The sequence below is a fragment of the Musa acuminata genome, unplaced genomic scaffold, assembly GCF_036884655.1.
Source record: "Musa acuminata AAA Group cultivar baxijiao unplaced genomic scaffold, Cavendish_Baxijiao_AAA HiC_scaffold_1102, whole genome shotgun sequence".
NCBI classification, from domain to species: Eukaryota; Viridiplantae; Streptophyta; class Magnoliopsida; order Zingiberales; family Musaceae; genus Musa; species Musa acuminata.
Window position 1 is genome coordinate 39,018 of NW_027021315.1, and position 15,983 is coordinate 55,000.

The window sequence follows — 15,983 nt, forward strand, 5'->3', positions numbered from 1 at the left end:
CTTAAATGGATCTCTAATGTTGGTCCACATTTCTAGAGACGAAGATAAGGTTAAAGGAATAACACCATAAGAATGGAGCCACAATACGACAGTGCCATCAATGAACCGATGATAACAGTAAGTGGAACAAGAACTTTCGTTTCCAGGGAAAAGTGTTGCCTAAAGATTGAAACCGTTGCGGTAAAATGATTCCAAAAGGAAAGAGCTACAAAGCAATTAATAATGCCTCTTGGACATTGACCTCAATGGAGAATTCAAAGGGAATGGGTAAGCAAATTTACCTGGCTGCAATACAAGATGATTGCTGCAGAGTTTACTACTGCAACATGACATTCCCTATTGCAGACGTACTTGATGAATGGAGTTTTAATCAAAGAAGCTGTGAGAATCTTGGTGATCATTTTAAAGCCTGAGCACCCAACTTGAACACGTTGTATATCCTCAAGTACAGCTATATTTAACACATCACTTCCAACCAAATCATGCTTCTGTTAAATGCTTACATGGGTCACAGATGAATTTAGAGTTGGCAAGTGCAGGGAATGTAAACTCAGGCGAAGTTTAACTAATTCGTTATGAAATATTCCAAACAGATGAACATTAGAAGCACCAGACAATAAAGTCAGAAATTATGGGTGGAATTCATGGATACCAATACATGAAACTTCGTCCTCAATTAAAAGTTCAAGAAATGTTCAGAAGTAGCAACAGACTAGTCATACCTGGCACCAAATCCTTTGTGCTGAACCATGAATCTATATCCTGATTTGATTCCAAAACAGATCCTGGAAACAGTATCAGCATCCTTACAATTAAGTTTACTATGTCAACAGTCATCTGTACAACATCATAGTAGAACAAAATGATTTTAGGAAGATTAACCAAAAAAAAAAACTCAAGTATCTTTGCAAACAACTTTAGGCGCCCACTTATCAGATTTTCAGAGCTGTTGAGATGAAGCCCTCGAATTCTTTAATGGATGATGAAGCAACTTATGCTACATTGAAAAGAGCAAAAAAACACCAAGTTGTTGGATAAATGGAGAAAGATTGATAATGCAGAATCAAGAACAGATGCAAGAGTAAAGAAAAGAGAGAATTTGAATGCCCGTTACATATTGAGTTGCACAACCAAATATCTGAAGTCATATGACAAGTTAGAAAATCATATAAAGGATTCTCATCATCCTTGACTGAGAAGACTATATAGTCCAAACATACAGAAAATGCAGCCTAAAAAAACTGTTGTATAAGAGCAAAGAAGAAAAGACAACTTTTTTGTGCTGTTTCTTCTACAGTATATTTTGTGTTGAATTAAGTGTAGACATATCCCAATAGCTTGCAATAATACAAAAACCATTGAATAGCTAACTGATGAACATCTCCAGAAGAGGAGGGGAAAAAACTCGTGGTAGCCTACAAGAACATGACCATAGTGATTAACTTCTAGTTATACCCCATCCTACTTTAAAAGCATTCAAACACAGTCTAATAACTCATAGGAATCAGTCTAATCAGAGGAATCTAGGAGCCTTACATGGCACAAGAATAGACAACTTAGTTCAGAAAATCTCAATTTGTCACACTTAGATGTTCAGCTTTCGCTCACATTCCAAAGATGAAGTGAAATCAGACCTTCTATATCTGGGAACAATTGCTGCATTTGAGGACAGACTTGGAACAATAGTAAGGTTGCTCTTTTGGAGACCAGGATTTGTTTCATAAAAATTCTCTCTCTAAATAAAACTGTGCATGCATTGAGTACATCCTCAATAATTACTGCATTTTAGTGTGTGTTTGAGGATTGAGACATTACTAACTCTATATTCTTGAAGGCAATACACTAAAAATACAGATTTACCATGATATCCAAGTTACACTTTTTTTTCAGTCCTTCACGTCATAGTGTACCTACAAAACAAAAAGATTCAAAGCTTGGATGATGGTTTTCTTAGTATCTATACCTCCAGGATAAAGATAAACTATAAATGGCTTTTATCACGTGTCCTTAATTCATTTGCTCCATGAATGGAGCAAATGTTCACCCATACAACTGTTTAGGAATAGAATCATTCTTTTTCAATTTTGTCTTGTACCAATGTTGCTTTCAACCAGTGTCATCATTTTGAGATACCAATGTTGGTCATAAATAAGATCTATCAGTGAAAGGCAACAATAACTTGTGACGGCTACTCTAACCCTTTTGGGACCATTAAAAAACTGAAATTGTGTCCAGTTGGCATGTTGCATCAAGTTCAGGTCAGTCACATGCTTCCTTGCTGGTAGTGTACCAGACAACCAAATCTTAATTCTAAAAATAAAGCAGAACTACTTGTCTTAGCCTGTCAACTAGACCTCAATTGTTTGACCAAACATATATATATATATATATATATATATATATATATATATATATATATATATATATATATATATATATACACACACACACAGGCCAGTTTTGTGCAACAAGAACTGCTGACTCATTCGGGCCAACTTGGGTAGGGTCAGCCACCCCAACATGTCCCAAGTGCCTCGGTCAAATCTGACTTGATTTTCTGACAACTCTTGATTCAGGTTCTATGCCACGAGGAGAATCATGTGCTGTTAAAAGAAAAAGGTGGAGAATAAGCTATTCTATCAAAAAAGGGAACATTTTAGGCATAAAGCTATAATACGCCTTAAGTAAATGAATTCCATCCAACTGAGACTGCATAAGACAGGATTAGCATTTAGATGCCACATATCACTATTTTTCCAGCTTAACTATCTGCTCACATATAATTCCAACATGAAAATTAGAAGTTCCATTTTCTGGAATCCAACTTGTTCAAAACAAGCCATAAATGCAGGAAAAAGAAAAGCATGAGTGATGGTGAATATTCAATCAATTCATTAGAGAGGAAAATGAGACATTACGCTAGTACATGAGGAACTCAAAATAATAATCAGAAAATGATTTCAATGACAAAGTTATACAATTACATATGCTGTCTTTTCAGCCGCCAACTTAAGTATTCGGCTAAGAGCAAAAGAAATACAACCAAACGAATGTCATAACAACAAGCATACAAAAATATGCAAAAGTTCAGCAATTAAATTTTGACAAGACAAAGGTAACATGTAGGAATAATTTAACAAGTTAGAAAATCATATCGTTCAAAAAAGCCTTGCTGTATGCATCTAAATCTTCAACAGCTGACCCTAATTTTTCATTTACAAGAATGTCCAAAATTCAAATATGTTGGTAACAATAATCTCCTAATAGTATCCAGAAAAACAATGGTAACATGGTACTAATGCATGCTTCAAGTAAAGATATAAATATCAGGATAAGCAATAACTGTTTCACAGCATATTAACTCTGAAACTCCTGCATAAGTTAACCACAAAAACCAATATTCATAACCTCAAAAGACCTGCAGCTTGTACATGATTTTGGATACTGATAAACTAATTTATAATGCACTCAACATTGAAGACTGAAGATACTAATCACACCAAATGAAAGAACAAATTGCTTTGGATATCACAGCTGGACCTTAGGGGTTCAAAAAGTTGTAATCTAGAACCGGCAAAACGGAAAGCAGATACTTCAGCCTGCAACTCCTCCAAGTTACATCTAATCACTTGAAAGTTGAAACTATATCCCGCATATTAAAATTTGTCCCACTGAATGGAAAACATGCGAATTGACTCCAACATGTGATGCACATTTGTAACCATATAAGATAGACAAGCAACAGTTGATAAACCATCACTCACTCATATTAGGGCACCAAAGAACTTGTACAGAAAAAGAAGCTATCGTAAGAAAATGAAAACCATGAAATTTCCAGATAAGCATGTCAAGATTTTCAAATTTGAACTATAGTACATGTCATTTGATCTCTGATACACGACTTTAGAGAAAAACCAAATTTTAGGATGTCTTTGATAACACTTCTAAGAACAGTCTATGTTGACATGAGAGTATCTTATTTCATATACCCAATTCAAAAATATATATAGCCAACCAAAAATAATAAACACTAAGAAAGCAAACCAAAAGAAGCACAAAATCTTATAGTAAATGGTCACGTTTAGTAGATGGTTAACTTTCTAGTAAAGCTAAAAGTACTCACCAAGAGAACATTTATCAACTATACAAGCTTAAAATAACTAATGCCCACCATCAAATCTATTTTGATAGCTCAGCAAGGGCAACTTCATAATGTGACATTGATGTGGCACCAATGTGTTAGCTGTCACCAATACCAGAGATAAAAGGTGCCTTAGCGTATGCCTAACAGCATCATAGCCTCAGGAAAACAATGTGATATAGCTGTTCTCTGAGCAAAGTCCTGAGTATTCCAACAGAAGATAGACAACTTCATGAAACTGTGCGACCATAACAAACAGATGCAATATAAAGATTTTTGGCCCACTTCTCCTAAAAGCAAATTATACAAACATTAATTAGCAAAAAAAATAATGCAAGTGATCTTTAGACACAAAAAAGGGCACCCACCTTCACATGCTGACTAGGAAAAGCAGATGTTCTAAGTGTCTCTTGTGTTTCATCTACTGGTTTTCTTCGAGGAACACTAAGTACAAAGGCAGCTTGGTCCCATGTTGCAGCAGTTGCAGTTATACGATAACCATTATCCCATCTTCGATGAATGCCTTCGCAAGGGTAAAGGAAGTCAATTTCAACAACCTAAATAAGGAGAACAATACATTAAGCTGAATGCCTTTTGTATCCAAAATTATGTGATTGGAGTATGTAACAACTAATTACTCGATACCGGGGTTTTTAGTACCATTTCGTGCTGCCCATACTGAGTAATACGTACTGGTCCGCCAGCTGACCAGCACGCAGACCGCCCGCTACCGAGCGGTATCAGGTATTTGGCTGTGGCGAGATGAGGCGAGGAAGAAGAGAGCATTCGAAGAAAAGGGAGAAGCAGAAAAGCATCGAGAAAGAGGACCGCGGAGTCACCGATACGCCGTCACCAACGTCTCGATGAACTTGAGTCCGTCAAACCTCGACGCGAACTTGTCTTCCACACCCTTTCTTGATCCTGATCCGACGCTGCCCTCCCTCGACAATCCCAATCTAAGAGGTAATGACGAGGAGAGTCATACCTCTTTGGAGGAGGAGCTAGAGGCGTGGGGATCGAGGGAGGTGGCACTGCGATAGCGAGAGCAACAGAAGAGGCGGCCGCGAGGAAGGCAGTGAAGACCCCGGCCTTCTTCATCTCCGAACGGTCTCCTTCGTGCACTGTCGCCGCACGAAGAACCTTCCGATGCCGTCTTTCTTCTCCCCACCTCCTTGACGTCAAAAGTCGTAATCAAGGCGACGACGATGAGGCCAAAATTGATTTTATTTTTTTTTTAAGGCATACCGCTTGGTACCCCGTACCGTACCATTCTGAGCAAAGCTCGATACACTGATGCGGTACGAAACTAAAAACCTTGCACGATACAATTCATTAGCTACGACAAAAGGTAAACGAAAATGACTCTATAGGAAAGTTCTCCTTTACTTTCCTATTATGTGGCTCTCATTCCCCCTTATATTTACAAGTAAAAGGAAAATAAAAATGACCTAATCTGAGAAGCCCGCATTACGAGACATGACAACAGCCCATCTAATTCCAGCTGTTGCCATTGCAGTGACATAAAACCTTCCCGCCATTTTTTGTTTATCCACTTGAAAGGAAATGATTCGCTAACTTTGTAAGATTGTTGTGAATATGGTGTACCTGCAATTTAATCAACATAGACAGATCACCAGTTAAAATAAGTTTGAAGTCCAAAGTGAACATAATACACACTAAGAAGGTTACCTTTGGACATTATGACCAAGGAGCTACCATTATTTGCACCTGCTAGTGCAGAAATATAATAATCTTTCTCCCATTGTTCCATTATCCATTCCTTCAAACAAAAAAAAAGGTACAGAGGTATCAATATTCTATAAATTATTGACTTCAATGTCTACATCAAATATTGGAGGATCGTAGTTAGAAAAGATGCAGAGTGATCAACACATATGTACTCACTTTATGGAGAAAATTTGCAGATAGTTCATAAACCTGAGCGGTAAACCCAGTGCCTGCATCCATAATCAGGGCCCAAAGATTTGAACAAGATGCTACACAACTGATGAATAAACCGTCTTCATTTCCTTTCTCAATATGTTGTGCAAGTCTCACATCAGCAACATTGTAGTGGTACCTACAACATCTTACAGAGATAAGCAATTCCTCCTATCTGATAATGTTATCAAAGAAATATGTATTTTAGAGAACAAGAACCTTTGCTTCATGGGTCTTCATGCATTATAAACACTGATCCACTGTGTAGCAGGCATTCCCATCCGAATCTTCTTTTTTGATTGCTCATCATCCTCTTCATCCATCATTAGACGGCCTCTCTTTTGACCCACCTGATATAGAAGCTTACAACATGCAAACACTTTTAGATTAATATTATAATTTGGAAGAATAACTGCATCTATCAAAGAAGACAAACAGATGGCATACCTTTTGAGCTCCATCAGTGTTGATTGGCCTAATATCTGGACTAGGACCTACTATGCCATCAAAAAGAGAGATGCACTTTGCATAGTTAGGTTCTTCATCAAATTTCAAATTCACCACATACTCAACAAATTGTTTGAACGGTAGCGGGCAAAAGCAACAAAGAGCCTCTGAAGATGTAGCCATCTTCTTCTTGCAGACGTGGAAACCTTTGTTTTCTCCCTACCAGTAGAACAAAAACAAGGTATGAGACAAGAAAATGAAAGTCTAAGCGACTTCTTCAACCAACAAGGCACAGAGTCAATTACAACTCCAAGTGACTATACCTGATACCCTTGCCAAGGTAGACAACCGCGGAGTAGAAAGACTAGAGTATAAGCAAGGGATTCTATATCATCTCTCCGGCTTGCCGTCCTCCCAAGGTGAGCATGAACACTAGCATAGCGCACTGTCCCCCTGCCATAAACAACCAAAACATAATAACTTTACTGGGAGAAAATCAGTTATATAATGTGCCATACATGAGCCTTCTTTAATAGTTTTGTTGATAAGTAATCGGCAGTGTACCTGAAAACATCTGGCCGTTGATCATATTCAATATGCAGACTTGTCGAACTGTCTTTCCACTTAGTTGCTGTCAGATAACATGCTAAGAATTTAATAAGATGTACTATGTGATAAAATTTACTGGAACACAATGAGAATAATCCATTCATGAGCCAAATGCGTCTTAAAATTACCTAACTCAAGATCAACAAGAAAGAGTTTCTTCTCTTCAGAAGTTCCAGGAGGCCCAAGCAAGAAATTCTCAGGTTTCACATCCCCATGCACATAACTGATGTCAACAATAGCAAATAATTGTCAAAAGATGACATAGAGTGGGATAGCACAATGCTCATAGTAACTATACGATTAATGATTTTCCAACACATAAATAGACTAAATAAATTGGAAAGCAACCAATATATTTCTACCCACCCTTTTGAATGCATCTTCTCCAATATGGAGAGTGCTTCAATGGCAATACATGCAACCATTTCCACGGACATTCTGCATAAATCAGGAGATAGAAGTTATCATGTTATGAATTTTCAGAAAATTATCCTACCAACAAAAATTTAATTCAGAACTTACGTATGTGAGTTGTTATTCCAGACATCCCATAGACTAGGTCCCAGCATATCCATAATCTGCAAATTTTATGTTATGTAATTATGCAAACATCTCAAACTACTAGAACAACTTAAAGTAAGGATAGCCACAAAAATTCTCATGTACCATAACATAATAGTCCCCTTGGCGGCCCTTGTAATGGACTCGTGGCATCCCATGTATACCACCAAGAGTGCTACAAAAAATAAAAGATAATATTGGTCACAGAGTTAAAAAATGTGATTTCCTCTAGAAAAGTTCATCACTGAAAGTCTGAAACTTACTTGTAAACCTGCCATTCATAAGGTGGACCATAATTACATCCCTTACTGTTCCTATGTTCAAACTTTAATGCTACCTGTCATTAAGTCATTGCATATTATGTTAAGAATACTTATTAAAGATCATTAATTGTGATTGTAAAAAATTTCCACACTTTACGGCATTAGAACCAGTAGTCGTATCATTTGCATTGGTAGGTGAAATATGGCGACCAACATAAACTTGCCCAAATCCTCCTTTGCCTAGCTTCCTTTCAACTTTGTATACTGGTGAATTGCTGACTTGAACCTGTAGGAAAGATAAGTCAATCTCTATAAATATACAAACTGTTGGAGTAAACTGTAGCAGAAACAAGAAATGATGCAAAATAGCTCTGTTACTGCAATAAAAAGGTAATTCCCTCATAAAAAAATATTGTCTCATGCGACATTGCTGACTTCATATGAAATGCTAGTGATAATTTACTCTAAACTGTAAAACCAAAAGTACAATTAGATGACATATATTGCACTTACGATAAAAATAAGAGAAGGTAGCCCAGTACGTAATCCCATCATTGTGGGGCCTGACGATAACTAACACTACAAATTAGGATAACAATGTAACTAAGAAAGATTTCATGATACAGCTTTTGATTGGAATTAAATATAAGTTGCTTCTATTATGATAATATAACTACTATAAATCAGTTTTCGCCCATCAAACACAAGAACGTATCGTCTATACAAAGTACAAAGTGTCTCTTGCTTCTTCTTTTTTTTGCTTTTGTAAATGATGTTCCTAGCACAGTGGCAGCAAGAAAACTTAAAATTGCATTAAACCTGAGCAACTCATTTTTCATTCAATTTGTCAATGAGCTAGCATGATTTCCCCCCACCCCCCACAGACATCTCAGAAATATCCGAAGAAACCCATCTGTTAAAACATGAGTTCTCCAAGATCAGGAAGAATCAGAAAATGCAATCAACAAGAATTCAGCAACTCATTAACTGCATCAAGGTGCAGGATCTTTCATATTACTCATATTAAGATTTTTTTTTTTCTGTTTTGAATGCTACCTAACACTTGCCTGACACATCTGAAGACTGAATTTATTGGCCACAAACTACTGAATACACGTCACAGCAATGAAAAATGAGTACCTCAAAAGAAAGGAAAACAAAATGGCACATGCTCTTTATGTGGATTCATTTAACCCTTGAAAGTAGAGGTAGTTCCTGACAAGAAAGAAGAGAAACAGAATATAAATGTTGAACTCCAGATTAACCTCAGGAGAGAAGATCTTAAACAATTTTCTGATTTATTTACAAAATAAATTTACATAACAAAAAATTCTGATCAACTTCTTATCAAATATATACCACGGACATGTTAGCCTAAAGGCCAGTAACTGCAGTTTGCTGCAAGTTTAGTTCAGAATATCACAATATGAATTACAGGACATAGTGAAATAGCATATATCGTGTGACCCGAATCATGCAATATGTAAGTAATTGAATCCATTGCAATTTTTCATCCACATGTTAAGCTAAATTCAACATGGAATATGATAAATGACACATCTCACTACTGACAATTAGATGATGACATGCATGGAGTTCAATAATTTATACATTTACCAATATCATAGCCATGACTTATATGACAAGTTGATACTGATTAGCAAATAGTCAGGGCTGCACAGCATAACAATTAACTATCCAAAGTATCTTACTTCATAGAACAGTATTTTGCTTTTACTTATTTTCTCCAACCCTACTCATATAACCACAGTGTTAGTTTCTTCCTAAATAATCCCAGACTAATTTTGTACAATGTCCCATTATTACCTAGCTTTATGCACAGATGAAAAATCTAGAAATGGTATGCTTGTACAGATAGCTGTCCCATACAAGTATTTCCAACTTTTTTTCTGAACCTGACAGGGCAATTTCAAATCTCAGTAGTGCCAATAAAGAGAGTGGTTGCATGAATAAATAAAACCATCCGATGCACAGATAAATTACAAAAATCCATGGAAAAAAATCTATGATCAGCGCTCAGTGAACACAGAAAAAACTTTCTAAATAGCCAAAATCTCATCTGCTTAGTACCAAATCTAAAGAAGTTAACGCAATGGAGATTATGTTTCGCAAAATTATCAGTAAACTTGATCAGATTAGTTGCTCTCTTTCAACATAAACTGATTGAAAATCAACAAAAGAAAGACAAAAATCTCATCTGCTTAGTACCAAATCTAAAGAAGCTAACGCAATGGAGATTGTTTTTCATAAAAATGTCGGTGAAATTAATCAGATTAGTTGTTTTCTTTCAACATAAACTGATTGAAAAGCAAGAAAAGAAAACCAAAATCTCATCTGCTTAGTGCCAAATCTAAAGAAGCGAACGCAACGGAGATTATTTTTTATAAAACTATGGGCAAACTTGATCAAAACAGTTGCACTCTTTCAATATAAACTGATTCAAAAGTAAGAAACGAAACCAAAACCACATAACTTGAATGTCACCAGACTAATCGACAGAAAACCAGCAAAACCTCATAACCACCGGCGCAAAAGAAGCAAATGTCTCACCTTTTCTGGGAGAGGGGCCGTGCTCGTCTCGTCCTCCCCACCAGGGAGCTTATCTGGGCTCGTCGCCCCACGATCGTAGTCATTCATCTTCCTCTCCCCGACCTCTTCCAGTTTCTCCTCCCCACCCAAACCTCTAACCTCGCCGCAGTCCTCTACTAAACCAATCTCCTCCCTCCGCTCGGGGGACCTCGTCGCCGGCGGGTTCTGGCCCACCGGCTGCTGGTTCCTCGCCGCCCGACTCCGCCTGGTGCTCGGCCGCTCAGCCTGGACCACCGGATTCGCCTGCGCCCGGCCCCTGCACACTCCGCTGCACAGCTCCGGAATCCTTCATCGACCCGACCCCAAACCCTATATATCTTGGACCAATTCAACCGTAGCTCGAAGAGGAAGAAGAGTACGAGCCCTAACAGCCTGGAGCGACGACGGAAGGAGCGCCCTATCGCGCTTGGAGTCTGCGTTGGATCGATGATTCGAGGGAAAGGATATGGGATCGGGCGTCGTGTCGGAGGAGAATCGGAAGCAGGGGGGTTTCGACGCGGGGGAAAGTGGAGCTACTCGCTGAGCACACACAGGTGGTGGGTATTTTTGCCGGAACGGGAATAAAATATCGGGTTACTGTCTCGGATTGAATGGAAATTTGCCCGTGACAGGTTAACCCGACCCAAACCGGAGATTGCCCATTTCGGGATGGCAAACGGACAGTTTTTCTGTAGGAAAGTAATCAGTTACTTTTGGCCGATAAAGATTATGATCGGTTGATAATAAAATATTGAAATCATTTACTCCTTACAAAAGAAAAAAAAATTGATATATGAAATTTGTAGCGTTAATGATGACAACATTAATATCTAAAAAAATCATTCCCCAATAAATATCTTTTCGATTTTTAAATTTAAAATTCAGATTATTCAAAATAAATTCTTATATTATTTTTTCGGTGTTTAGTGAATGCAGGAGCCTTTTTACAATGGGTTTTTATGATCATTACTCTAATCCTAATCATCAGAATAGTTTTATAGTACTCATAGGCTGGCTTAATTACGATCGTGATATCATGACATATCAAATTTGGTATATAATAACAAAGTGACCGACTTACTATGATATCACCAATATTTAACTATATGATTATGAGGTATCGAATGTGTGTTGAACACGTGAGTTATTGACCATGGGAGAATCATTGAGATATTAAGTTATCAGCCACCTAATGTCCAGAGGTGGAGCCACATGTCAATTCCTATTACAGTGTTAAATTTGTTTTTTTTTTTCTTTCTCCACGGTGAGAAGTAGACAAAAACTGGTTGCAACTGACGTGTTTTTCTTGACGAATACTTGTACCAAACCAAATAGCATGTTTAGGCGTATTTTTGAGGTCATTTCTTCGATTGTTTTTAGTTACATTTAATGTATTTCTTAATTTAATTGAAGTCAGATTTATTTGTTTTCTCTAAAGTTTGTATGCATTTGACTGTAAAATTAAATACCTAGCTAGTCAACGTTGAATCTCGGATTTTGACGATGAAGTCAATTGTCATTTGTTGATCTAATTTATATGTTGAAAAAAGTATACAGGATTAACTACGATGGCATTAAAACATGCAGCATGTGTTATGCTAGAGTCAATACCAAGATCATATTGGGAGTTCGAGAGTTCATCGGAAGTCCGGACATTCATCGGAAGTTCTGCGGGAACCAACTGAGAAGTCCAAGAGCTTACCATAGAAGCTCATCAGAACTCGTCAAGAAGATCGTTACAAAGTCCAGGAGCTTATCGGGAGTCCACCGGAGCATCACCGAGAGTTCGTCGGATATTCGCTAGAAGTACGCCGGAAGCTCGTCGAAAGAAGCAATTGACGCACCGGAACATGAATTGTAGTAATGATGGCTTAATTATCATAGTTATAGTGTAGATTAAGTTAGGATTGGAAGGTAATCCCACTAACTTAAACAGGAGCCAACTGGACCCTTAACAGACCCAAATTGGGTCGAATGGAACATCCCATTCGGTCCTTGAAATCTTGGCCGACGGTGGTACCGCTTGGGAGATTCAGTCTCCCAAGATTTCTGGGCGGTGGCACCGCCCCTGTCAGGAGGTGGTACCACCGGCAGTTATTGCCGCCAGCGGTGATACCGCCCTTGTCAGGCGATAGTATCACCAGAGCTCGGTCTTCGAGCACTGTCAGGCGGTAGTACCGCCCAATGCCCGATGATAGGCGATAGTACTGCCCAGTAATGGCGGTGGTATCGTTAGGACCCCAGAAATCTAGGAATGGACACTTTTAGGCTCCATTTTTGAACTCATTGGGGCCTATAAAGACCCCACTCTTTCCTGCATGAAAGGGCAACAAAAACTTAACATTATCTTAAGTTTTTGAGGCCTTAAAGTGTTGTAAAAGCTAGAGTTTTCCTCCTTCTTTCTAAGTGTTGAGATCATTCAAGAGAGGAGTGAAACTTATAAGAGTTGTCTCCTAAGCCCGGTAAAAGGAGAAAAGCTGTAAAAAGGTGGTTAGCCTCGCCTATTGAAGGAAGGCCTCTAGTGGACGCCGGTGACCTCATCGGAGGAGGAAGCCGATAGTGAATGTAGGTCACGTCAACGAACCACTCTAAAAACTCGGTTTGCATTTACTTTTAGTAACTTTCCTTTATAGCGAACTGTCTCTCCTCTTTACTGTGCCTTAACTATGTCTACTTACGCTTTGACGTAAACATTTTCCGAGATCGACTTTAATCGTATAAAGACCTTACAAAACTGACGCTTTTCATTTGTGTACTTTACTTTGCTGCAAATCACCTTAGTCTTTTCTTTCTCTTTCACGAAAGGTTTCAAGTTCAAAGTTCTTCTGAAAAGGATTGAGTTGAAACCATTCTTGTTAAATCGGCTTTAATCGAAATAAGTTTATTGAAATCATAAAATTTTTCGCTGCACTAATTTACCCCCCCCCCCACCTCCTCTTAGTGTGCTATTAATCCTAACAATTGGTATCAGAGCGAGGTTCACTCTCAGTTGGATTAAAACCCAAGAGAGATGGCATTTGCCAAAAACCAAGATGGTCACTCAATTACACGTTCGCCCATGTTAATGGGATGGATTACACGTATTGGAAGACTAGAATGAGAATCTTCCTAATTTCTATGGATTTTGAGCTTTGAAATATTGTAGAAAATGAATTTCAAAAATCTTCTCTTCCAATGATCGATTGGAATGAATTGGAGAAGGAGACTTTCGCTTTAAATGTCAAGGCTATGAATGTCTTATTTTGTGCTCTCGATAAAAACGAGTTCAATCGAGTTTCGATTTGTGAAACAACTTTTGATATTAAGCACACACTCGAAGTCACTCACGAAGGCACTAGTAGAGTGAAAGAGTCAAAAATCAACATTTTTGTACATTCTTATGAATTATTTCGAATAAAACCGAGTGAGACCATTGGAGACATGTACACCCGTTTTACGGATGTCGTTAATGGTCTAAAATGACTTAGTAAAAGTTTTTCGGATTTTGAGCTCGTTAATAAAATTTTAAGATCCCTTCCAAAGAGTTTGGACCCTAAAGTCACAGCCATTCAAGAGGCCAAAGATTTAAATAACTTTCCTATTGAAGAACTAATTGGGTCGCTAATGATATATGAAATGACTTGCAAAGCTCATGAAGAGCATGAGGACACCCTTCCAATATGGTACTAAGAACACAAGAAGACCACTTGAGAGAAAACTCAAATGATGAGGACTTTGATGATGACTTGGCACTTTTAACAAAGAAATTCAAAAAATTTATTAAAAGAAATAAATTTAAAAACGACACTAAAAATAAATTTGAACCCAAGAAAGATATTTAATTTGCTACGAATGCAAGAAGCCAGGACACTACAAGAGTAAATGTCGCCAAGCCAAGAAGAGGACACCAAAAGCAGTTAAAAGAATACCTAGATATCTTAAAGGAACCACAAATCTAGGATTATGGTATCCAAAATCCGAGAATTTTGAGCTAATTGCTTATGCTGATGCGGATTTTGCTGGATGTAGACTAGATAGAAAAAACACATCAGGAATATGTCAATTTTTGAGACATGCACTTATTTCTTGGTTATCTAAGAAATAAAACTTGGTTGCACTATCTACAACCGAAGCTGAATACATTGCAGCTAGTGCATATTGTGCACAAGTTGTGTGGATGAAAAACACTTTAGAGGACTATAAGATCCATCTTAAAAATATCCCCATAAAATATGATAACACAAATATAATATGTTTAACAAAGAATCCGATTCAATACTCCAGAACAAAACATATTGATATTAGACATCACTTTATACGAGATCATGTCACTAATCATGATGTAATCATAGAGTTTATTGATACTAAATATCAATTAGCTGATATTTTTATAAAATCTTTATATGAAGAACAATTTGATTTTATTAGAAGAGAATTATGAATGTTGATTTATACGAATGCATGAATTTGTTTTCGGACTTTCTTGATTCTTTGATTACTCACTTAAATTCGATACTGAAAATTTTATGATACGAATTTTACATGATGATAAGATTGTGTACTTCAATAATATGTTTACTTTAATGTTGAAAATTTTGTGCCTTGATGCTAAAAGTTTCAATGATGATGAGTATTTTATACTTTTATGATTGTGATTTGAGAAGTTTTAATTATAGATCGGATTCTCAATCCTTGAGCACTATAAAGCACTAATGTTTTTGCCTCATGTAAGTAGTGATAAAAAGATGTGACAAAACATTGTCCGAATGCATGATTTTGTTATATTTTTCTTCCGGACTTAATGTATTTCTTGAATGGAATTTTCATGAGTCTATGCCATATCAAATTTATTTCATATCCATACTCTATCACTTAATGATTTTTAATCGATGGAATTAATTGACAAATGTATCTCTCATGGATTTATTGTTTGTGAATTTTAATTGAGAAATAGATTTGATATAATGATTCTTTCACATGAATTCCTTCTTGATGGAGGAAGAATATTTTGAGATGAACACTTGCAAGGATTTAATTTCATAGGTATATTTTGATCCTTGTGAAAAATGAAGCATGATTTAATGAAAATCTCTTATCATTTTTAACTTCATTCAAAGTTGGTTTTCAATGGCTTTTCCTCCTTACTTTCCTCTTTCATGCAAATCTTTGATGATAAAAAAAAAGGTACAAGTAATAAAAGCTATTTATTTAATGTAAAAACTTTTGGATGATACTATATCACGAATGCTTCAAATATGATTGGTATGATTTTTTTATGACATGAATTTTTACCACACGTGAATTTATTGTTGAATCATTCTCCTTTTTGTTGATGACAAAGGGAGAGAAATATATGATAAATTGATGATAAATATATATAATTTTACACTTGAAATGTTTGCATTATGATAAGATATATAGAGCTTAATTTGAAATATTATAAATTGATATCT

The 15,983-nt window shown here is 36.8% G+C and overlaps 1 protein-coding gene across 1 annotated transcript; it reads right to left on the reverse strand.

The window, feature by feature from the left end:
* Positions 1-540: 540 nt before the first annotated feature.
* Positions 541-11,128, reverse strand: LOC103974495 (casein kinase 1-like protein HD16). Its single transcript, XM_065178008.1, is given in 17 exon segments — positions 541-4,431; positions 4,510-4,698; positions 5,590-5,669; positions 5,672-5,746; positions 5,831-5,921; positions 6,047-6,221; positions 6,302-6,432; positions 6,530-6,748; positions 6,853-6,982; positions 7,094-7,160; positions 7,267-7,361; positions 7,505-7,576; positions 7,661-7,716; positions 7,805-7,874; positions 7,963-8,036; positions 8,120-8,248; positions 10,534-11,128. Coding segments are annotated over 17 exon segments (1,800 nt in total). The 5' UTR covers positions 10,621-11,128; the 3' UTR covers positions 541-4,371.
* Between the last annotated feature and the right edge of the window lie 4,855 nt (positions 11,129-15,983).